Consider the following 22,705-nt stretch of genomic DNA (forward strand, 5'->3'; position numbering starts at 1 on the left):
TTTCAATCGTCTAACCGAGAACAGATTCGGAGTCTGCGAAATCGAGGCTTTTTTTTTTCTCTCTCGACGACGCGCAGGAGCAGTTGCGAAGCGTTTCGATATTATTCGGTCGGTGGTTCTGGGCGAGATTTCCCCCGAGGTACGAAACCTGTCGTACGCAGCGCAATTTTTTTTTGACCGGTCGCATTTTGCTTCGCGCCGTGAGATTGACGCGAAATGTCGTGACATTCCCGACGGCGGATGGCTATATTTAAATCTCACGGTATTATGCATGCGGTTACATCATTCCTACTTTCCCTCTCCCGTCTGCCGATTAAAATAGCAAATTTGCGCGATGTGTGATGCTGCAACGCCCGCGATGATAGCGGACGATCGCCGCGACCGCGCAGCTGCATCGTAATCGCGATAAGGAGGCCCGTTATCAATTTCTCACGTCGGCTGCAAATATGTTTGCGCGCACACCGCGATCTGCATCGTCGTTCTCCCCGATTGGTTCCTCGCCTTGTTATTTGGGCATGTGCACCAAGTTGATTTCCATCTCAATAATTTTAGACTTTACGTTTGTTACACCCTCGCGATAAGTGGAGCATTTCGCCGAAGCTTTTAATCACTCATCGTCTTGGTGTTTCGTAGTAAAAAAAAAAAAAAAAAACAGCGTGATTTAATTAAATTTAACTGAAACTTAATTATAATTTTAACAAATCTGATTTGAATTTCACGCTGAAGACAGTTATATTAATTTTAATTATTTATTTAGAGATAATTAATTTCTCGTCGCTTTCCATCCGTCTTGTCGCGTAAAAATAATTTTCAAAAGCGTTCATTAGCTAAATGTAATTCTAAATCTATTTGAAATTCTTCGCTTCGATCTCACGTCGTGTTTCTCGCGCGATATTAGCGATTTAGGTCACGTGAAGAGACTAAGTCGCGCTATTGTAATGTGCGCGAATCTCACTTATCGCGTGTTTATAGAGTTATCGCGACGTTCGCGGCGAACCGCGCAGTCCCTGGTAAATAAAAAAGACAAAGAGACTAATTGAAAAATCACCGCCGATACTTACGACGACTGCGATTGCAGGAGATGCAATTGCAGTCGCATCGCGGGCGGTTATGTAACAAGCTGACGATAAATATCAAGTGAGCAATAAATAGTAACGTTTTTACTTGATCTTACATTACTTGGAAAATTGAATCGTGTTTTATCAACACGAATTAGAATAAATTCTCTGCAATTAGTCGTTTGCGAAATGTTAAACTACGAATATACAATAAGGATACCGCAGCTCCGTTGATTAAAATATTAAAATTGAAGGGAAAAAGAAAGAAATATGACAACGAAGCCTCCGGATTACAGTTGAATTTTCTTCTAATCGGTTTCTGTGTTCAAAATCTCCTTTCATTCATCCTTTACATTAATAGCGCTCGTTGGGCTTAATGTACGGACAATCTTGTATTCTCTGTATACGATTCGTCTAAGGAGCGTCAGAAACGCGACAACGCGGCATGTAAAAGCGGTCGCCTATAGCCTGTGGTTAGGTAATTGACGTAATCATCTCACAATAGGTCATTCCGCAAATAGAAGCTTTATTCATAGCCGCAAGTCGCGTTTTTCTATTGTAGTAGAATTTATTTATCGTCACATTAGCTCTGAAATAGATCTTGGAACTTGGGCTTATTATTATCTTGATTTTTGCCGGTTCATCGGCTCGGCGCTTTCGGAAGTGCTCCAGTTCGTGCTCCCTCGAGCTCGGAATCGCGAGGCGATTTAATTCCGGTTGCAGGGAACTCGATTATCCGAGATCCGCGCGCTTTAGCGATCGAGCGGAGGCGGTCGAGAGCTGATGAGGGGGTGGGGGGATGGGAAAGGTGGCTAAAATATTCCTCGGCCTGTGGGCGCACTTTTTTCTCCTTCCTCCAACGCGTCGCGGTTGACATAACAGCTGGCGGCACGCGAGATTGCGGGGGACCCGTCGCTGCCGCGGTGACTCGAAAAAGTAGGTTTCTGGAGCAGACAAGGGGGCCCGGGCTGCACGCTTCGGAAGCCCGCGAGGAGGAACGCAAGCGGCGGAACGGAGCCGCGAGATAAGTGTTACGCGGCATGCAACGCGAGTTAGCGCGTCGGCTCATTTTTCATTGCGGGCCACCGCGTTATTTTTCTCGGGGCGTTATCGTCGCCACGTCCAACAATAGCATCGCCACGATGATAATTGCATCCGAGAGCGATGCCTGATTCACGTTATCGCGGCGCCGGCAGCAAGCGCAGCGATTCTGAGCCGAGCGTTCGTCGATTAATTCGAAAGTTTCGTTAATTATTTTTTGTAAAACCAATTGGACCTAAAATCACCTACCTTTGATTTAAATTTGAACCGAGTGTCTTCTATTCGCGATTTAATAGTCGATGTTTTAGAACGTAGGCTCACTAACGTGCGTGCATATGTTTTTTTTTTTTTCTTTTCAGAATTTAACATGTCAAGGCGGGAGTCAACGATAGTGAGATTGAAGGCACGCTCGGTCGCACGTTTGCGTTAAACTTCTTTTATTTTTGCGTATCTTTACCTTCAAAGGGGTAGGATAAAAATAATAATCTCCGTGCGCGAAGATACATAATATACAAAACTCGTGGGCGTCTTTACGCCGCTGAGGTGTTTCGCGGAGAGCGAGGAGAGCATTTATAATTATCGCACCGAGGCTCGTTAAGGAGCTGAACTCATTCCGTTGTTTATGAAACTCTACAATCTCTGCTTAATTTTAATGAAATTTCTCGAGGAATGTATTTTTGGAGCGTGTTTACTCGTAAAGAGTATCGGACGGATGTTCATTATGCATCTTAATGATGATATCTCCAAAAAATATAAATAATACATTTTTCTTTTTTTTTTTTTTTGTTTTACATCAGACTTTTTTTTAGACAGAGATTTTTCTGGTTACATTTTCACATGGAAAATATCGATTGTTATAGTAAATCGAACGATTGCTCATTTATTTCGGTACTCTATGCGAAAAGCGATGTGAAATTAATACCCTTTTTGCATAAATTAATTACTGCACAAAAAGACGTCTATTATTATACTCCCGTATTTATAATTATCTTGTTTCTACGCGAGAATAAGGTTCTCTTTTCAGGAAGTAAAATTAGGCTACAATCGTACGAAGCGCGATCTTGAGGGTCTCTCGTGGGACGAGTGCGGTTCGCGGGTGCCGCACGGTGGTGAACATAGAGATGCGCGTTCAGGTGTACCTGTATGTCCTCTTACATAAGGCTTTCGTGTCCACCACGTGTACGGTGATCACGTTATACCGGGCGGCTCGATAAAAGCCTGACCGGGAAAGGCGTGACGCGTGGACAAGTCCGTAATCGCGACCGTGATTCTCTGCCCGTGCGCGCGTCGCGGTACATGAGGCAGGCGCGTGACCTGCCGTCACGAAACAATTCGTGTAAACGGACACAGTGGACGCGCCATGTAATCTTGACACGTGCAACGCACGATTGAACGAGCGATCGCTCAGAAATTTCTGTCCGCTCGTCAACAAGTAGTCCAGTTTAATCGCGCCCTCGTGCATGAATGAGTGAATATCTTTCCCAAACAGAAAGCACGGTAGGGCCATATCGATTCGAGATAATTCGGCATCTGCCACTGAAGCGAACCGTTGTCAACACGAAGCCGTCTTCACCGATTTGTCGCAAAATCATGTCGTTGTTATTGCACTTGGTCCCTTACGAATAAGTATTATCGATGCGTTTATAAATAATCCGTCCTGCACGTAGGCGGTGATGTGCATCTCGCGGGGATGCATATAAATCTACTTATCGCAAATTTCGAACGTATAAGAAATAACTCGGTCGTGAATTTGTTAGATTTTCCGGTACTTGTACCACAATCAGCGCGATTCGCGCCGAGGAAATTCGACGCGGACGAGCCGTTGATTTTTCGCGTCGTAAGTGTTCCTCGGTAATTTCAGAAATTACATTGAAAGACGCGAAATTATTTTGTAAGGAATTTAAGGTACGCTGAAAGGCAGATATGGCAACGGCAGCTAGAGAACGTGACTTTAACGTCGTGTGCGTCGAGTTTCACATGTACCGCATGTATATACCGCGCCGGCCGGTTTGCCGATGACTGATTTCTCCCCGTTCTCTCATCCCTTGCCTCTGCCGTCTAGGATTACGAGAGCTATCTGCTGTCGCCGCAGAAATCTACCCTTCGGTGTACCTATGTTTATCCCCTTAGAATTTTTCGCACGTTTATTCGATCGACAAGTGAATCGCTGACAAATTTTGATTCTATGCTTCTCATTGTTCTATAAATTTTTTAATCTTTTTAGAATTTACAATCTTTATATTTTTAGGTATTATTATATATATTATTTATATATATATTTTTTTTGCTTAAAATATTCTTTAATATCAAACGCGACGTTCTCCTGAATATTTCATAATTTAATTCCCAACGTATCGATTTTGATAATTCAGGCTCGGTACAGAAATGACGTATGATAGCGCAACTAAAGCACTAATTATACGCCATAAACATTGCCATTATCCCGGCATAAGTGCTCCCACCTGGTCTCCGAACAATGTGACTGGACACGAAGACCTTTGCTGGATTTGTCTTGCCCAACTCGCGCGAACGGCCGGCCGGCCTGGCGAAGTGTCGTAATGTAGCCGCAAACGAGCGAAATTATCGTTAACGGTAAAACCAGCGACAGAAATATTCGCCGCGGCGAGAAGCCGGGAATCTAAAATTAATTCTCATTATCCTGCGCGGGGGCCGTAGCCGTGTAATCGCCGAGAAACTTCACCACCCCATAAAACGCGGAACATTTATATTCTCCCGCGCCAAGTCTTTACTTGCGTCATCGGGCGAGTAGAAAGATAAAAAAGTAAAAAAAAAAAAAAGACAGTAATGCTAATATAAACAGTTACTTTCCACGTCCTAGATTCGGCAGGTGCACGCGCGTAATTTCAACGATTTTTCTCAACTTTATCTAACGCAATTCGTAACCTCGCTTTCCTTTTTCTGAAATCTCTCGTCGATTCTTGTTGAAGAGCGGCAGCGATCAATGCACAAAAACACTAATTGAGACGTTACATTTAAGACGATTGAAAGCTGATAATTGATATCTTTGCTCATACATATTTTTTTTTATCTCAATTAAATCTTTATTTATATTGATAAGTACTTTTTATTTCGAAGAGAGTTGCGTTGGCTCGCCGGCCTCGTGGTTAGCGCGAGCGCGGCGTAGGTGATCGGCGAGCCTATTATGTCACAACTTCTAGCCGCGGTGGCAAGGTGGAGCCGGGCCGTGAACCCAAGAACAGCCGGCGGCACGTTGCATAGGCGCACGTGACCGGTTCTCCCCGCGGATTTTCTCCGATGGGTGCGTCACTCCTGCCGACTTTTTAGCTGGAATAAACGCGCTCTCGCGATTACTCCCGTGGGGCACACGCCCGTTTTCCTCACGCTTTTACGCTCCTTCTTACCTTCTTTTATGATTCCAGCCCGCGTCTCGGACCACCTTCAGACACTAGTCGTGTCTTCTCAGTTCCCGTGTTTATCTCTCGGATACAGAATAGCAATCTGCCCTGCACCGTTATGCACGTTCGTCTAGTAATATAATCTGAGCAACGCGGATAGATATAGTATTACTTTTAACGTCTCGCGATTATTTACTCGCAGTTATGATATAACCGTCAATGTGAGTTAGGCGGAGAAGAAAAAAAAACAACAGACAGCGATATTATTTCTAGACCGGTCTAATAATTAATGCTCTGTTTATTGAGAAGCTCTTTCAATATTTTTCCATCCAATTTTAAATAATGCACTTTTTTTTATCGCAACGTCGTTGTATATTCTCGTGTGGTAAAATAGCTGAGCGTGAGTATCGTGCTTCATTATTCGCGCGATAATAGCGCTTCCATGTACACAAATACTATGTTTGCGGAGAGGACGCCTGTGCGAGACACCGTTACGCGCCGTAGACAATCTTATCTAAATATTTGCATGTCATTGCGGGATTTTCAGTCCTTTCCGTCTCATCCTCGCGTGGTAATCTCTTATTTTGATTTTATCTGTATTGCGTAATCGCATTCCAGCTGTTTCTCTGCTTTCTACGAATGTGGCACTTCTCGCTCGGCTGGAGGGCTAATTTCATTTACCCTCGTCCGACGGATCCCGGTTGTGTCTGATTAACTCGTATTGCGACCGTTTTAATCGGCTCTGTCCGGATGTCGGGTCGAAACGAAGTGCGAAATTCCCGTGGAAAACGTCTTCTCGAAGAGCGAAGAAAGCTCGGTGTCGCGGAAGTCAACCTCGATGTAAAAAAAAAAAAAAAAAAAAGAAACCTTTGCTCGTGGTAATAAAATAAGATTTGTACCATTTCTATTATAGATAAAACGTAGGAACATTTCGCAGTATATTCTACGCAGAAGATTATTTTATATTTATTAATACAAACGTACTTATTTTAACATTTCATAATAAAAGGTTTTTGTTCTGAAATTCAACGGGAATTGAAGCTCGAACTTCGCCATTCGCGTCGCGGAGAGAATACCTCGTTCAATGTAGATGTTTACGTTCAACGAATCGGCCGTGTAACGACTCCAGCCTGATAAATTGTTGATCGTTGGCCAAGAGCCACATATTACGTCGATCATATCGCGATATCCCCCTTTCCTCCCTCTTTCCCGTCAATAGTGCCGCGAAATAGAAATATCGTGATCGTGAACGCGACGGGCGTGTGCGCGATACGCGGAGTTATGCCATATTACAGAACGTTATGCAACGCGCGCGTATTGACGCAATTCAGATCCGATCGCGAGCACGAACCGATCCATGGGAAATCTTGAATTACATGTTTTATATATCGGCTGCCGCCGCAGCCGTCGCCGCCGCCGCCGCCGCCGTCGCTATTGAGGGAATTGAAAGGGCCGTCGTGACTGCGATTACGTTAATTTCTTCGCTTATGATAATGGCACAGGGCGGCCTTGTGCTCGTAAATTTTCGTTTCATAACCGAAGGAATTACATATTGACACGGTTGGCGAGTCCGGTCGCGCCATGGAACAGCTAGATTTACATTTCGTTATTGCGGTGCCTCTAACGTACAAAGTATCGAATAGTCGAATGAAAATCTAGCGAGTAACGGTAAAAAATAAAAGAAACCCTCAAAGGAAACGATGAATCTCTACTTTCGAAAGTCGACGTTGGTCGTTCGCGATTCTGTGGAATTAAACCTCGGAAGAGAGTTCTAAAGAAGAGGCCAATCGGTCTTAACTTTGTGGAATTAACGTCTCGAAAGGATGGATTAGAAACGATTTTAATTCTCGATTAATTAACATGTCGCTGGTGATTGATCTTAATTTCTGCGAGCGCAACTTATGCTCTCGAGACGGCCCTTTGACATTTTGTACACTCTATGCTTCGTAAGCATAATATCTCGAACGTTACGCGGGAAAATACAATTTTACTAGGTGAACCTGTGAGGGTGGCGGATGTTTACGATGCCCCATGGGGTGCGATAGAACGACGTGACTCAGCGTCCATGGGGGATGACGTAAGAAAATGGGGATTTCGTAGTCTTCTAGCAGGGGTGGCGAGAAATCCAAGCGCTTACCTTTCTCGTCAGTTTTTGTTATTTCTTTTGCTATTAGCTCTCTATTTTGAACAACGAAGCGAGGATCTAGTAATAAAGCTGTTTTATAAAGAATTTTGCAGAATTAGTAGAGTAAATTTTATTAGCGATAAATTATATATAATTTAAATACCAATAATTGTTTAGATAATTGTGATTGAAGCGGTGAAACGTCGATGCGCGATTCTATAGGAAATTAACGCGCAAATGGATCGCCGGATTAGATTGCATTATACTACGAATAACACGTACGGGAATCGAAGCGCGGTTGTGTGTCAGCTGCGAATTCACGTTCTCGCAATTCTCGGTGTGAAATCGCGAGAGGACGGGGTGATTGTATGGCACTTTTCCACCTATACGAGCGATAAAAGTGCGCGCCCGTTATGGGTTCGTGACGGGAACGCCTGTCGTGACTGTCGTGCTTACGCAATTGGGCTCGAGATCCGATTTTAGCGCCGGAATGTCCATCGCGACACTCCAGACGTCAACCTCCATTCACGCATCTCCCTGCTCCATCATCCGCAGATCGAGCCTGGCCGCTACCCTCCGCATTGTCCGCGTATGATTCTCGACGATTTCTATCGGGATCGAGATGTGTGTCCCATGTCAAAAGTGTCATCGTAGCGATCGCCTCTCTAATCGTTTTTGCAGCGATAACAATGTAGAAAAAAAAAAGTATATCGGAACAAAATTTTTAGTCTCTTTCAAGGATACGAAACAGGTGATAGAAATAAATTTTTAGATGCATTTCTTTTAATATAATCAATCTTTATTCAAACAAATTAATTTTATACATTACTGAAAGAATACATGAATTTTTATTTTTACAATTTAACATTGTACACATTTGATTTATAATTTTTTTGCATATTATTTTAAAAATAATTTTTTTTTAAGAAATAATAGAAAAATTAAGGATTTTTAAAGATTTATTTTTATAAAGAGATTTTACGATTGTGTTATAGAATCTGTGGGTAAAGCTGCAACTCAACTTCGACGTACATACTATTAACTCCATCTGTTGACGGTAGATGGTAATTTTAAATGGTACGATATGCGCTCTGATAAGCGCATATTATTATTAATAATAAACAATAATAGCAATTGTTTTGCGTCATGTTAATTATCGCGCTCCAATAATATTTAATCATATCTAATTATATCAATAAATCGAGGGAAACATTTTTCTCCGCGCAATCTTTGATTCAGATCTATAACAAAGGAAGGTAATTAAATTCTTATTAATATTTATATAAAAAAAAAAGAAAAGAAAAAATACAAATTAAACGTAAAGTTATTCCTGAAAGCAATTTACCTAATTATATAATAGAATTAATTTAACTTTACTCGTAAAAAAACACTTAATGAGTTTCGAACATTATCTAAAACACCCTACGATGTCGTAATTTAATTTTCTCTGCACTCTGCGTCACTTTGCGCCAAGAGTACTTTCTTACTTTTCGGCATCCCTCGAAATTACGTCACCGTCGCGCGGGCACTTTCGTTTTCCGGGGTGGTTGTACCCCCAGTCACGTCAACAAGCACTGCCCGGCCGCGAGGGGTTGAAACCCTCGGCAGTGCGCAGCCGCGCTGACCGTTGTCCACTTCTCTCTCTCTCTTCCTCAGCATTCCCCGGATTATTCCCCTGTCTGCTTATATCCCCGTGTGGCGCTCAAGTGTACCACGAATACCGTTTTGCTCCTGTAAAAGTGTGGCGACGCGCGTGTGCCGCGATATCTGGCAATAAGGGCCGTTTCCAGTATTTCACGATCAACCGGCAAAATAAGGGGCTCCAGGGTGGCGAACGGCGAACCGAGTGAGTATACAGTTATCCGCGAGCGCGCTCTCCCGGGGATGTGGGCTCGCTCGGAAGGATCCACCCTCGGGAGGCTCCGTGATTCTCTGATCTCTCGTATCTGCGTAGCGCGCATCTCGACAGGCCGCCCCTCGCATCAAAGAAACGGCGTTCCGGCATCCTTGTCGGAAACAAGAAGGGAAATAAAAAAAAAGAATCGTACGCCTCGGTTTGTAATTTAATTTTTTTTTTTTGTTTTTCTTTTTTTCCGTCGTAATTCCGAGACGACGAGTATGATTAAGAACGAAGGGTAGCAAGTGGGAATAGAATCGCGGAAATAATTGATGACACGGGGCAGGTAATTCGATCGGCCAAGCTCCACTTTATGCGCCTGTTGGACATATTGTAGCGCGTCATGTATAATAGAGACATTTATTATTAATTGACCGAGAATTACGTGGGTTTCTCCGAAGAAGTTTCGCGTTAACTGAAACCTGGCTGGTAGAAGTCCGTGCCACGAAGAGGAACCACCTGAGAAACTATGGTTTCTTGGTGATCGAAACTTTTCACGAGTCAATAATCGCGCGAAGCATTAAAAAAAAACTGCCAAGCTGTTTTTTTTTTATGAGGGAGAAAGGGGAGCGAACAGACGATAGATAGAATCTTTAACTTTCTTGAAGGAAGTAGGGCAAAGTCGCGATATAGCGTAATTTCTATGCCTAGTTTCTATTTCTGAACTTCTTTTACACTTTGAAGTGCGAGTAATTTTTTGCAGATTTGCCGCATAATTTATTTTCACCCTTCCAACACTGTGATAAAATACGCAGGATATTTTAAATACAAAACCGTTTGCTTTTTTTTTTTGTCGTGGCTTTGATTTAAAATTTTAACATAATTAAAATAAAATCAAAACATACGGATGCATGTTGAGACCCAAAAACGTTTTTTTTTCTAGTTTAATAAATTTTTTTTATAAATTTGAGTTTATGTTAATTATAAACACGTGCATGGGTTTTTCACGAATTTTTACGCTCTAAAACACCCCACTTTCGACAAGAAAGGAATGACGTCGAGAATTCACCCTCAGAGCGACGGTCGTCCTCGTAGGGGACGACGTCGCGACGCCACATGTGTCGCTATATATAAAAAAATCCGCGACCTCGTCGCAATCCCACTATAGAATCTAGCCGGGTGCAACAGTTGAAGTCAACGCGAAGGAAAGTTGAAAGTGTAGCCCTGTGTCGCGTCTCAAATCGATAGTCCGCGATTACAGGGGAGGATAGATATACGTAAATACGTTGCCCTCCACCCTTCCGAGCACGCGCCCCCGCATTTGGTCGCGAGATCGGCAAAGGCGCGTCGCGCGTCGCGCAACTTTTGATCGCAACTCTTTGTTCTCCTCCTTTTTCTCCCGATCGGGGGGACGGGCGGTGTCGCTTGCTGGTCGCAGCCAGTGTAGCGCGCCAATTTATTATTTAACGGGAATAATCGATGGCTTATGGATACGTGTACTCGGGGTACATATCCCTCGCGATAGTCGTCATTTTCGCGATGGTGACGCGTCGCGTAGGAGAGAAAGTCGTTCCTCGTTCTCGTTTGCCGCGAATCGGCGGCGCGTGAACTCGCCGAGTCTCGCGGGCGGGAAATAAACGGAAAATAGCCTGGTCGTGCCGGTCTTCGGGGAACCATGCTGGCGAGGTGCAGGAACTTCCGCTGCGGCATGCCCAAATGCCCGTCTATCCGTATTCCAGGGATGGAAAAGCCGGAGTCCTCCGCGGGAGGCGAAAGCGCCGGAGAGCTGGAGGACCGGGACCCCAACAGCCTGAACCAGCATCTTCAGGTAAATGGAGAGCCATCTCTCGTCACGTTCGACGTGTCGGTATTCATATCTGCACGCCGCTGGAATCTTGGATAATTAACACGATCATGTTTTATGACGATGGCGAATAGCACATGTTTTTCATCTCCCTCTCTCTAGCATAGCACAAATTATTTTATATATCATGTTAGGTACAGTTGCACTGTGCATTTTTGAGTTTGCCAGGGAAACACGCGACGCGAAAATGTTCACACGCAATTTAACATTTCTACAAAAGTAATTGAAGACCGATGGTCAATGACATGGACTACTGGAACTTTAGGCTGACCGTTGCGTTCGTTAGTTATACTTTTACACGCGATAAAGTAATAACTGCGCTTATCCGCCGGGCGATCATTCGCACGTACGTCGAATTAATGCGCGATCGATTTTATGCGAGCGCAAACGAATCGTAGGTGATGTGGGACGATGTGATCGGCGAACCGGAGGGCATCCGGAGTCCCGAGTGCGCTTGGCGGCTCAGCGGCCACTGCTTCCGGCTCTCCAGAAGCTGTTGCTACGTGCTCCTCTCCGTTCTCATCGCGCCTATACTCGCCCTGTGTTTGGGCTTTACCTTCGCCTGTCTCGCGTTTCAGGTGAGTCGATAACCCATACCCCGACCGTGTGTTCATTTCCTCTGATTTCCGCCGATCGATTTCTGCATACCGCTTCTTTCTTGATTACCGCGACGTCATACGTCGCGACATTGGCTTTATTACGAAATTCATGAAAAAAAAAAAATTAATAAACGAAATAATAATTTTTAATTTAATTTAATTATTTTAGAAGAAGTTTGGTATTTATTACGGGCAAGCTGGGAAAAGAACTTTTGAATTTTCCTCAAGTTCTTCTAGAAAACTTCAGAGGCGAACGTCTTTTATTTATCTTTTAAATTTCGACAGCTAATTGAATGATGTCGTGTGGGTGGCAAATGATTGACACGCACATTTTTCTACTCTCTGTTATCCTTTGCAGCATATATGGTGCGTCGCGCCATGTCTGCGCGTGTGGAAGATTACGTGCGCGGCAATGCGAAATTTCTTGGCGGTATTGACGCACGCGATCATACGGCCGATCATGGAGGGGCTGGGTTACCTCTGCTACAATATCCGCATATTTAATCAGAAGTTACCAGACGGCCCACTCCAGAAGGAGGACCTGCTAATCGTGTAATTCAGCGATCTCAGCTACTGCATCGACGAATGTTTCTCCCCCTCCGCCCTTTTTTCGCGGACTTTCTGCTTTATCGCAGTTTCCTTCTAAACGTGAATACGCCGCGATGCAATCGCGCAAAACCATATATGTCGATAGTGTTATAGCGTTTATCAAGTTTAAATGACGAGAGAAAAGTCTAATTGTACGTTTAATTATAGGGATGCATCTGAATGCGGAATAATTACGAGTGAAACGGAACGTAACTTTTAACTCTTTATTAGAACACTATACTGGCCCCTTTATTTCAATTTGCTTATATCTTGGGGTTTAATTCTTAATTAAAAAAAAAAATAAAAATTTTCTGAAGGTTACACCAAACATTAAAGGAAAAAGAATATATTAAAATTATTAAAATAAAATATCTTAAAGAAAAAATAATTTATAAAAATTTATAACGTTTAATAATTTATCTGGATTATTGTAATCCATGCAGTGATTCATTTGAAGATTAAAATCTTAACGTAAATTTTGTAAAGGTTTAAGAAAATTTAGGTAAGCGTTAGGGTAAGCGAAGACACCGCGACATGCGCATCGACCAATTAGTATGACGTATTTTTGTAGTTTATAGATATATGATGGAGTGACAAAGGGTTTTTTTTGTTACATTGCGACATATCTTTACATCAGGCCGCTGTTAAGTTTACTAAGTAAGTATAAAGGTCTTGTACGCTGGCCTTGCAGGAGTATAATAATTTTAACTTGTGCGCATGTCTCGGTGGACGCAGATCGGTGAGTTAAGAGCTCGAGTGGCAAACCAGTCGATATTTTACATGGGCCAGTTCTTTCTTTTTTTGTCGTTCACTCGTGAATTTAAGACAAGATAAAATATCGTTGGAACAATAAATCAAAATGATCAGTGATCTGAATGCGAATCGTTAAGTAGACAATCGATTTGGTAAGAGATTAATCTAAAATTTTAATCAAATTAAAAATGTTATTTATTAAAGAAGTAATTATTAATAATATAAATAATTAAAAAATAAAAGATGTATAAGTATGCAAGAGAAGTATATGTCTGTTACGTCACATCAAAAATAAAGAACGCAAAGTCTGAAATAAAGAAATATCCAATCACTTAATTTCTATATAATGATACGATTATTAATTATAACGCAATTAATGTTTCTCGCTAAAGCGCAAAGATAATGTAAAGCTGTCGATAACAACTTTAAGATAACACGTTCAATACTCTAGGGCGTAAATTTGTCATTGTTACCATCTTATCATCTCTTCTCTGCGTTCTTAAATGTTGTAGACGTTTTGTGGAAGGTTTTGCGTAATATCGAAATTTAAGAGTTGTACATACATATAAATCTTCTGCAATTTTTTGCAAATAAAACGTAGAACCTACACAATAAGAATATCTTCCCAATTTTCCATTGGAATAATACAAACTTAAAAGTCTTTATAATTTAAACAATACAATAAAATATTAATTTTTTTTTTTAATTAAGAAAGAAGGAATGACTTTTTAACGAGCTTTAAAAAATTAACAGGGAGCGAAAATAACAGCCTCGTTTTCTCTCCTTTATTTTGCATTAACTGTTGCACAATTAGGGTAAATTAATCGAAGTCGTCGAACTTTTGTAAAGCACGTGCTGTTTGCTGGAACGCATGTTCGAGCTTTGAGTCGTTTAATGTGAACGCGCCTTCAATCGCGGTTGATAAGTGAGATATTTTTTTTTGTAGATGTAGACCAACAAAGTCAGTGTTATATCGTCTTCATCAGTCGTTGAACATGGCGAGTCACATGAAGAAATTGTTGTTGAGAACCGGGCGTTTGTGTCGCGTTAATTTCACAAGACGTATCCTTTGAAAATTTATGATAAGCCTAAGTGAATCTTAGAAGCCTTCTTCAATCTTTGCAGATTATGTGATTGTGTCGAAACTCGTATTCGTCCTTAAACTTTTATCAGATATCTCCGCCTCCGCCACGCTCCGGGAGAAACGTAAGTCGCACTTGATTTCGAATTGTATTTTTAAGCGTCAGGCAAATAATGACTAGATCGTCTCTTAATCACAACATGCTTTCTACTGATCTCTAATGATGATCTGCAGTCTAGCCGTGAAACGTAGATGGTAGCACGATACAGGGACATAACTCGGCCGGTAGCTCGTTTTAGTCGGTTCATAACGACGTAATGATTTCTCTATCTCAACCTTACTGATAACTGATAAGAATTGTTTACATGTTTCACTGTTATATCATTGTAACATTACGTAATATGATAATTGCGTATAAGCTTGTTTTATAAAAAAAAAGTAATTTAAAAAAGAAATTTAATTTTACGAGATAAATATAATTTCAATAGAATAAAAGTTTTGCATGATTTTTAATCGAAAATTTGAATTTTGTCAGCTATTTTTGAATGGGAGGATCCTTTTGATCTGAAGTCGCAGCTGACGAAAGATGAAGTTCTCATGACTGATCAGTTTCATTCTTATTGCCACGATGCGCTCCTACCGCGCGTGATCGAGGCAAATCGTAAAGAGCAGTTTGATAAAGAGATCATACATCAGATGGGTCAGCTCGGGGTGCTGGGCTGCACAGTCAAGGGCTACGGTGCAGGGGTATCCTCAGTGACCTACGGGCTCCTCGCCAGGGAGATCGAGAGCATCGACAGCGGATATCGATCTACGTTATCAGTGCAATCCTCCCTCGCGATCGGCGCGATTGACAAGTTCGGCAGCGAATATCAGAAGGAGCGATTTCTGCCCGAATTGAGTTTGTATAGGCAATCTTTGAGAATAAAATTAAGCTCTTTAAGTTAATTAAAAAAAAAATAAAAAGATCGTCATCAATTTAAATTGATAAAATTAATATTAAATTAAAATTTATCTGGTAAAAAAAATTAAGCAGTAATTATTATAAGCAGAGACGGTAGTTTTTAAAATTAACATTTTTTAGTTTCCGGAAAAAAGATTGGTTGCTTTGGTTTGACGGAACCGAATCATGGTAGCGATCCAGGATCAATGGAGACTAGGGCTATTTACGATTCCGAGAGAAAGGTCTACAAATTAAAAGGCAGTAAAACATGGTTGGTTCTCGCCGTTAAAAAAAAAAAAAAAAAAAAGAATATATTTTCTCGCGACCGAACGGAGTTACGATATTTAATCTCGTTTAGGATCACAAACGCGCCGATCGCCGACGTGTTGATAATATGGGCGAGATGTGACGACGATCAGATACGCGGTTTCATCGTCGAGAGGGATGCTGCTGGCACTCATTTGTCCACTCCAAAGATCGAGGGCAAGTTTTCTTTAAGGGCTTCCATTACCGGCATGATTTATATGGACGATGTAATCGTGCCGGAGGAAAATTTATTAAACGTTAAAGGACTTAAAGTAAGCCTGAAAACAATTTATTTAGTATATTATGCATTTTTATTTAACAATAATTGCCTGAGTGGAAATTAATTCCCATCGTTACCTAATAATTAATTTGCCAATTCGTGGTTCATCTCGTGGCTGTCCAGCAAAACTGTCCAGTATTGAGCCAGAAATGTAACACATTATTACGAGCTAATAACGAGTTGGAAAAGCCAGATATCTAAACTTTTTTCTCCGCGTACTAGTCTAGTGTTGTGTAATGATCTATCTTCACGCGCGTTTGTGTGAGCACGTGCGTGTGTTTACTTCGGCCGGCAGCTCTCGCATTCCAAGTTCGCATGGTGGAGGATGCGCGGGCGACGAGCGACAAGAATCGGTTTGCCCGACGGATTCAGCGTCGACCGCCGTGGTAGTGTGAGTACGTCCGTGTGTTTACATCTGGCCGTCAGCCTTCGCGTTCCAAGAATTCAAGCTCGCAAGGTGGAGGACGCGCGGGCGGCGAGAACAGGTTTGTCCGGCGAATTCGGCAGTCGAGTTTTGTGTTAGGTCAGTACACAACACAATTATAGACTAGTACGCGGCGAAAAACGTTTAGATATCTATTTACAAACATGGTCAGCGCTGGACAGTCGAGAAATGTATATAATCTGCGCGATCTATTCACTAGCTGCAAAATCAGATTAGTTAGATGGATTTCCACTCGGGTGACTATTCGGTATTATTTTTAGCTGTCGCGACTGGTAAATATTTCTCAAAATATAACATAAAGATAATTAATAAAAAAGTCACATTTGACAAAACTTAAAGGGACCGTTTAGCTGCTTGAACGATGCGCGGTATGGTATCGCTTGGGGCGCCCTGGGTGCCGCCGAGACTTGCTTGAAAATCGCCCGATCTTACACCCTGGACAGGAAACAATTCAACAGACCGCTGGCTGCGAATCAGCTCGTGCAGAAGAAGCTGGCGGACATGATGTGTGACATCGCAATTGGCTTTCAAGCTTGCCTTCGAGTTGGTAGATTAAAAGACGAGAATAGGTAAAGATCTGCATTTAAATTCGTACGAAGAAATGACGATTTCATTCATGCCCGAGAACGAAGTCGACATAACGTTTTATCATTCTTTTAAAAAGATAGCGCTTCAATATTTTTAGACCGACTTTTTTTTTCTAAAATATTATATATATTATGTATATTATAAATAATGATATAATAGTGCATCGTTATCGCAGTATATATTACATAATATACATAACAGCTGCGTGTGTATATAAGAACGACAGGAAATGATTTTACGTGCCGCAGAGCCGCGCCGGAAATGATTTCCATCATAAAGAGAAACTCGGCTGCCAAAGCGTTGGAGATCGCACGAACCGCGCGAGATATGCTCGGCGGAAATGGGATCTCGGACGAGTACCACGTAATCAGGCATGTGATGAATCTGGAAACGGTAAACACCTACGAAGGTACGCGAAATGTTAGCGACTGTTTAGCGCGAAGTCGTTTTTCACAATTAATTGATCCGTGATTATTTTTGTTCTTCCTTTCTTTTCGCAGGCACGAGCGACATTCACGCGTTGATTCTCGGGAGGGCGATCACCGGTATCCCTGCGTTCTCGGGGTGAGCGATTCGAGCTCCGAATGACAAGACTGTCTTTGTATAATTGCGTATGAATGTATACTTGGGTATCGAACAGCTTAAAGTACTTTTATCTATTTTTCGTTTCGTTCTTTTTTTTTGTTTTTTTTTTTTACAAAAGGTTGAGGTCCTAATAAATTTATTGCGCAACGTCGATCGACTATTTTGAGAAAAAGGTGACGGTGGTACCTTTCTTTTTCTTTCCTCGAGTAACCTCCTCACGTAGCTGCCCCGATTGTTCCACTTCTGTCTTCGAACCTCCGCACGTTTCTGCCGCAATAAGGCTTTAATCACTCGGTACACTTTATTGCTCGTTTATTCTCTACTTTACGTTTTAACAATTTCATGGTGTGTGCTCTTTCACTATTGCGCCGTCACTCGTTCTCGCTCTCGCTCTCGCCTCTCGTACCCCGCCGTTCATTCCGCTTCTTCACTCGCTCTCGAATCGCGCGGCCAAGATCAATTTTTATGGAGTCACGTTCCAAACGAAATAGGAGTTTAAGAAACGCGAAAGTCCGGAAAATAAAAACTCGGTTATCGCTGGGAATCGAGAGTACGTCGTTGATGAGCGACATCTCCGAAGATGTCGCGAGTCATCTTCTTCCGAAGAACGCGGTCGGATTTCCGATCGGTGGTCCAAATGATGAAGAACGACTGGATCAACATCTTTGCAGATCGATCGATGCTCTTTTTTTTTTTTTTTTTTTTTCTCGTGATCTTAGATTAATCGGCCGCGTAATGTACAATGCCGGCACTCCTCATTCGCGCTTTTTTTCTCTCTCGCTCGTTCTCTCACTCTCTCTTTTTCTCATTGATCTAATAACTAGGTCTTCGTATAAATATAATATATATCTATATGTATATATATCTATGTATAAGAGTGTTCAGTGCTTTTTTAGACTAACCTGATGCTAAATGAAAATATAAAAATCTACACGTCGGTACTACGGTTGTTTATTTATACGATGCTGGGTGGCTCGATCTCGCGATCTACGAGCACGGCCGCCACGCTGCATCTCGCGATCATCTCGCAGATATTTGTGTGTGTATCACAAACAAGCGCCGCCGGTACGCGGCAGGAAAGTTAACTGAAACGGTCCCATAGAAAGGAAAGCGCGAACATAACAAGGCGACTCCGTTTCGCTGTTCGAGATATGGCTTTGTTAACAATTTCTCTAACTATAAATACACTGAAAGCAAGCACAACTGTCGCACCTCTGTTGCTCCTCGTAATTTCTTGAAAATGCTCGATCGCACTTACATAACTAAACGACTAGAAGTAATTTCGACTAAAGGAAATTAATTATTATAGTTGTTTGAAGGACTTTTAAAGCAGCTTGTTGTAAAATTTGTTAAACGAAAATTAGCTTGATGACAGCCGAGAGATCATCTCGAGCTTAATGACACTTTTTCTTACGCTTCGGCGCCAAATCATTTCATATTATCGAAGTTATTTTTTTTTATTAATATTTGCACTCGAATTTTTGTTAGCTTTATTGGGAGTTTACTGAATTCATAATTTCAACAGTTTTTAATGGAACGCCGTTCCTGTACGAAGTACGAACCGTCCTGAAAGTTTCAGGATATTGAAAGCGACAAAAAGCGATTTCAATCGCCCGGCCGTTTTTATCACGAGGCCTTCGTCACAGTTGCCTTCGGACGATCGGTATCGAATCGATCAATTTTTAGACCGATCGCACACGATCCATGTTGCAATAACAATAACAAGGGCGTCAACACAAGCGACTCGAGTAATCATAAATAAATTAAGTTTAATTGCTAAGTAATAAAACGTTAATTACATATGTCAATGATAATTAATTTAAGTTTACAACACACGTCTCGTGCAAAAGTGTAAAGAACGTTTGTCTTTTTTTTTTTTCTTTTTTTTTCGTGCTACACTCAATACCATTGTTGTCTCTTGTTTTTTTTTTTTTTTTTTTTCTTTTTTTTTTCTTGTACGATTTAATGTGTGTACGTATCCGCGTATGTGTGTATGTATGTGGGTGTATGTGTGTGTCTGCGTGAGTTTCTCAGAGTCAGTGTATTTAATGATTCTCGACTACAATAAGCTCTTGGTAAAACGTAGTAACATTGTAGTTTACAGTAGTTTACAATCGCCTCTCCTCTCGCGGCCTCCGATCGCGGATGTGTACATGTGTGTGTATGTGTGTCTATTACATAATTACACATCTCGGTGCATGCCGGGATCGAACTTTCGCGGAGCCCCGTTTGCGCCTCTTTCTTAATTAATTAATTGATTGGTTAATTATTTTTTTTTTTCTTGTTCTATCGGATTTTATCGGGGAATCCATCTCGTGGAAGTTGGCGCTTCCGTAAAGAGGTAAGTGGACCCTCGGCGCGAATCGAGATTTCTGCGACACCGGGGGATTCGCACACGCTTACGGCGAGTTCGATCCCGTCATTTTCACAAGTATCGATCGCCGGCCCGTCGACCGCGCAAGAAAATTCAATGGCACGAACCGCGAGCCGTCGCAACAACAGCGTCGCTCGGGCTTGTATAACCACACTTGGTTGCCTCTACTAACGGATATACGTAATCGTATAAATAAATTAATGACTCGCCTTCTCTCTCCGTTTCTCTCTCTTTCTCTCTTTCTCTCTCTCGCACACACACACGCACGCGCGCACGCACACACATACACGCTCCCACGCTCTCGTACTTTCGTTCTCGTCGCGATTTTCCTCGACTTATGCACGTACGTACGTACACACACGCGCGATGAACACTCCCGATCGATTCCCGTTCTCCTGCCGGCATTAACACCATCAAACCCGGATTTCTCGTTCGTGAAATTGTCACCGCGATTGTCGACGGAAATATTAAATGCACCTCTGTAAAATCCGCTCACATATCTCTTTCCCTCGAGCGTTCAGTCCCGTTGATCACAGATTCCGCGATCGAAATTGCGCCGGTACGGCGGCGCGACTCGTCGCCGGGCTTGATGTGTTAATTGCGATTCTTCGGTGGACGAAATTATCCTCGCGGACAGGACCCCTTCTCCTTCACGCTCTTGCCTTCCCGAGGAGTGGATTGTGATAACGGAGTAATTCGACTTTAGGACGCGTTTGCCTTACGCGAACTTACGTGCGCTGCCCCTCGTTCACGCCTATCTTTCCCGAATTTTTTTTTTTTCGACCGACACATCGTCTCGCGCTAATTGCGACCGTCGTTCATTCTTGCCTTCGCATCCGGAGGATGGACCGGCAGTCCCGCCGCCGCGAAAACTCGCGCGTTACAATAAATATAATAATAATAAGAATAATAATAATAATGTATACCTGCTCTTGCACTTGTATTTTACATTATTTCGTCTCTGATTAACTAATCGATACCTTATTGTCGTGTGAACTGTTCACATGGTTTTCTTTCTTTCTTTCTTGCTTTCCGTCAGCTCCATTTCGTTCCGTTTGAGAAGAAACGCCGTCCCGAGAATTCTACCGAGAAATCTCTTCTAGCTCCGTCCCGTTTGCCTTCGGTCTCGCCTTTTCCTCTCAGCTCGCTCTGATCGTAATTTATTTATGAAAAACTGGACGAGCCGAGATAACGGTCACAATGCAGGTCGCAACCCCCGCGTTTCTCTCTTCTTTATTCGACGGTGGAGGGGGGGAGGGAGGGTGAAAAGTTCTTGAGAAATTAGAGTCGTGTTGTCTCCCCTTTAGCCTCGAACGAAAGCGACGAACTTCTTTCTCCGCTTCGAGGAAAATCGCGTCGAGCCTCTTTCTTTCTGCCTCCCTCTCACTCTCTCTCTTCCTCTTTTGCTCTCTCTTTTTTTTTTCCCCGTGTTCTTTTTATTCCCGCCGATTCTCTTCCCCCTTGTCCGTGGAAAAACGAAGTGAAAATTCTCTGCGAGCGGGGTGGAAACTAGATCGATATAGACACCTAATATTGTACGTTGTCGTCGTCGATAGTTTCTAATCCACTGGATATGTGTCACGTAACGATGTAACTATCGAGACGAGCTCCTCTCAGCGCAATATATAAATAGATCATCGAATTTATTCTTTCGCACTATCTCTTTTTTTTTTCTTATTTTTCTCGCTCTCTCGCGCGCGCAATTCTCTTTCTCTCTCTCTCTTTCTCTCTTTCACTTTCATGCTTAAATAAGACGCGCAACAGTCGTTATCGATCGATCGGCTTGAAGATCGCTCGATAATCGCCCTCGCGACGATCAACATCGTCCGCCGTGATCAACGGTAATAATATCCGTATTTTATATATATATTTATATATATAATATATATAATATAATATATATATAATTTATTTATACTTATGTCCATATTTATATTCATATTTGCATTTATATTATATTTATATCTGTATTTATAATTATATTTGCATTTATGTTTATTTATATCGTATATCAATTTTGTATATATTTATATATGTATATTCTACGCTCTCGTTTCGTCACTCCTTCGCTGGCGTTCCTCTTTCGTTTCCTGCCTCTTATGATGTGCATACCCTTCCTCTCTCGGTTCTCGTTCGTGAAACCGCGTTCCGTCGTTCTCGCCTCCTTCCGTTCGTAACAGAAAACATCTCTGCCGCCGTGCAGCAATTAATAATCATCGTAACCGCGGTATTTGTGGCGATAATAAATATTCCTTTCGTGACTAAGTCGTATTTACATCTTTATCGTACATCGTTGACCTCATCTGTCCACCGTGAATTCCTCTGCGTATTCGCAAGACCAAAATTGACGAGATACGATTTTCATCCCCGTCGCGGGTCAACCCGTAGTTTCCCCCCCTCCCTCGTTTCGACATTAAATCAACAATTTCGCAATTTTCTCCCTCGGAAACAATCGAAATCGCCTCGCGGGACCCGTACAAAAGTTGTAACAAAATAAATACGAGAGCTCGCTCGTGCAGAAGCTCTACGAAGAGATTTCGCTACCGGCGTTACGACAACATCCCCGTGCCGTCGTCCAAACTGCAAGATTAAATTATAGTCGGCCACTTCTGTCAACTGTAATCGCCGGAAACCGCAGTGAAGGAAACAGGAAGGACGCGATTCTCATCCGTTCGCGCTTAACCACGGGGTTGAATCGCGGACGTTTTTGCACCCGTCGGCGATCGTCGCATCCGACAACGTGATCGAATCGTCTTCGACGAGGGTGAAAGAACTCTCTGCGAGAGAACTCGATGCCTTTCCCCCCTCCCCTTCTCCCCATCGACTTCGCGTTGCATTTTCCCTTTCGTTTTCCCTTTTCC

General features: G+C 42.4%; 2 protein-coding genes across 5 annotated transcripts in view; both read left to right on the forward strand.

The window, feature by feature from the left end:
* The window catches only part of LOC139102485 (caveolin-3), a 124,188-nt gene extending 110,334 nt beyond the window's left edge, over positions 1 to 13,854 (forward strand). For 3 of the 4 annotated variants that reach the window (XM_070656401.1, XM_070656403.1, XM_070656402.1), the window contains 4 exons: positions 8,597 to 9,447; positions 11,178 to 11,266; positions 11,701 to 11,880; positions 12,260 to 13,854. In XM_070656401.1, the coding sequence (XP_070512502.1) occupies positions 11,180 to 11,266; positions 11,701 to 11,880; positions 12,260 to 12,457 (465 nt within the window). In that variant the 5' untranslated portion in view covers positions 8,597 to 9,447; positions 11,178 to 11,179 and the 3' untranslated portion in view covers positions 12,458 to 13,854. The other variant, XM_070656400.1, reaches the window with a different exon arrangement.
* A 201-nt stretch (positions 13,855 to 14,055) lies between these two features.
* On the forward strand, positions 14,056 to 17,621 carry LOC139102479 (glutaryl-CoA dehydrogenase, mitochondrial). The gene is made up of 8 exons (XM_070656389.1): positions 14,056 to 14,304; positions 14,416 to 14,448; positions 14,859 to 15,224; positions 15,408 to 15,537; positions 15,625 to 15,844; positions 16,637 to 16,866; positions 17,134 to 17,294; positions 17,386 to 17,621. The coding sequence occupies exons 1-8, from the start codon at positions 14,238 to 14,240 to the stop codon at positions 17,451 to 17,453; spliced, it is 1,275 nt and encodes a 424-aa protein (XP_070512490.1). The 5' UTR covers positions 14,056 to 14,237; the 3' UTR covers positions 17,454 to 17,621.
* The last annotated feature ends 5,084 nt before the right edge of the window (positions 17,622 to 22,705 follow it).

This window comes from Cardiocondyla obscurior, linkage group LG05 (genome assembly GCF_019399895.1).
Source record: "Cardiocondyla obscurior isolate alpha-2009 linkage group LG05, Cobs3.1, whole genome shotgun sequence".
In the NCBI taxonomy this organism is placed as follows: Eukaryota; Metazoa; Arthropoda; class Insecta; order Hymenoptera; family Formicidae; genus Cardiocondyla; species Cardiocondyla obscurior.

Coding starts and splice junctions, on each gene's coding strand:
- LOC139102479 (XM_070656389.1), top strand. CDS start 14,238: ATGGCGAGTCACATGAAGAAATTGTTGTTGAGAACCGGGCGTTTGTGT. Junction 15,538..15,624: donor TTAAAAGGCAGTAAAACATG/GTTGGTTCTCGC, acceptor AATCTCGTTTAG/GATCACAAACGCGCCGATCG. Junction 16,867..17,133: donor AGATTAAAAGACGAGAATAG/GTAAAGATCTGC, acceptor TACGTGCCGCAG/AGCCGCGCCGGAAATGATTT.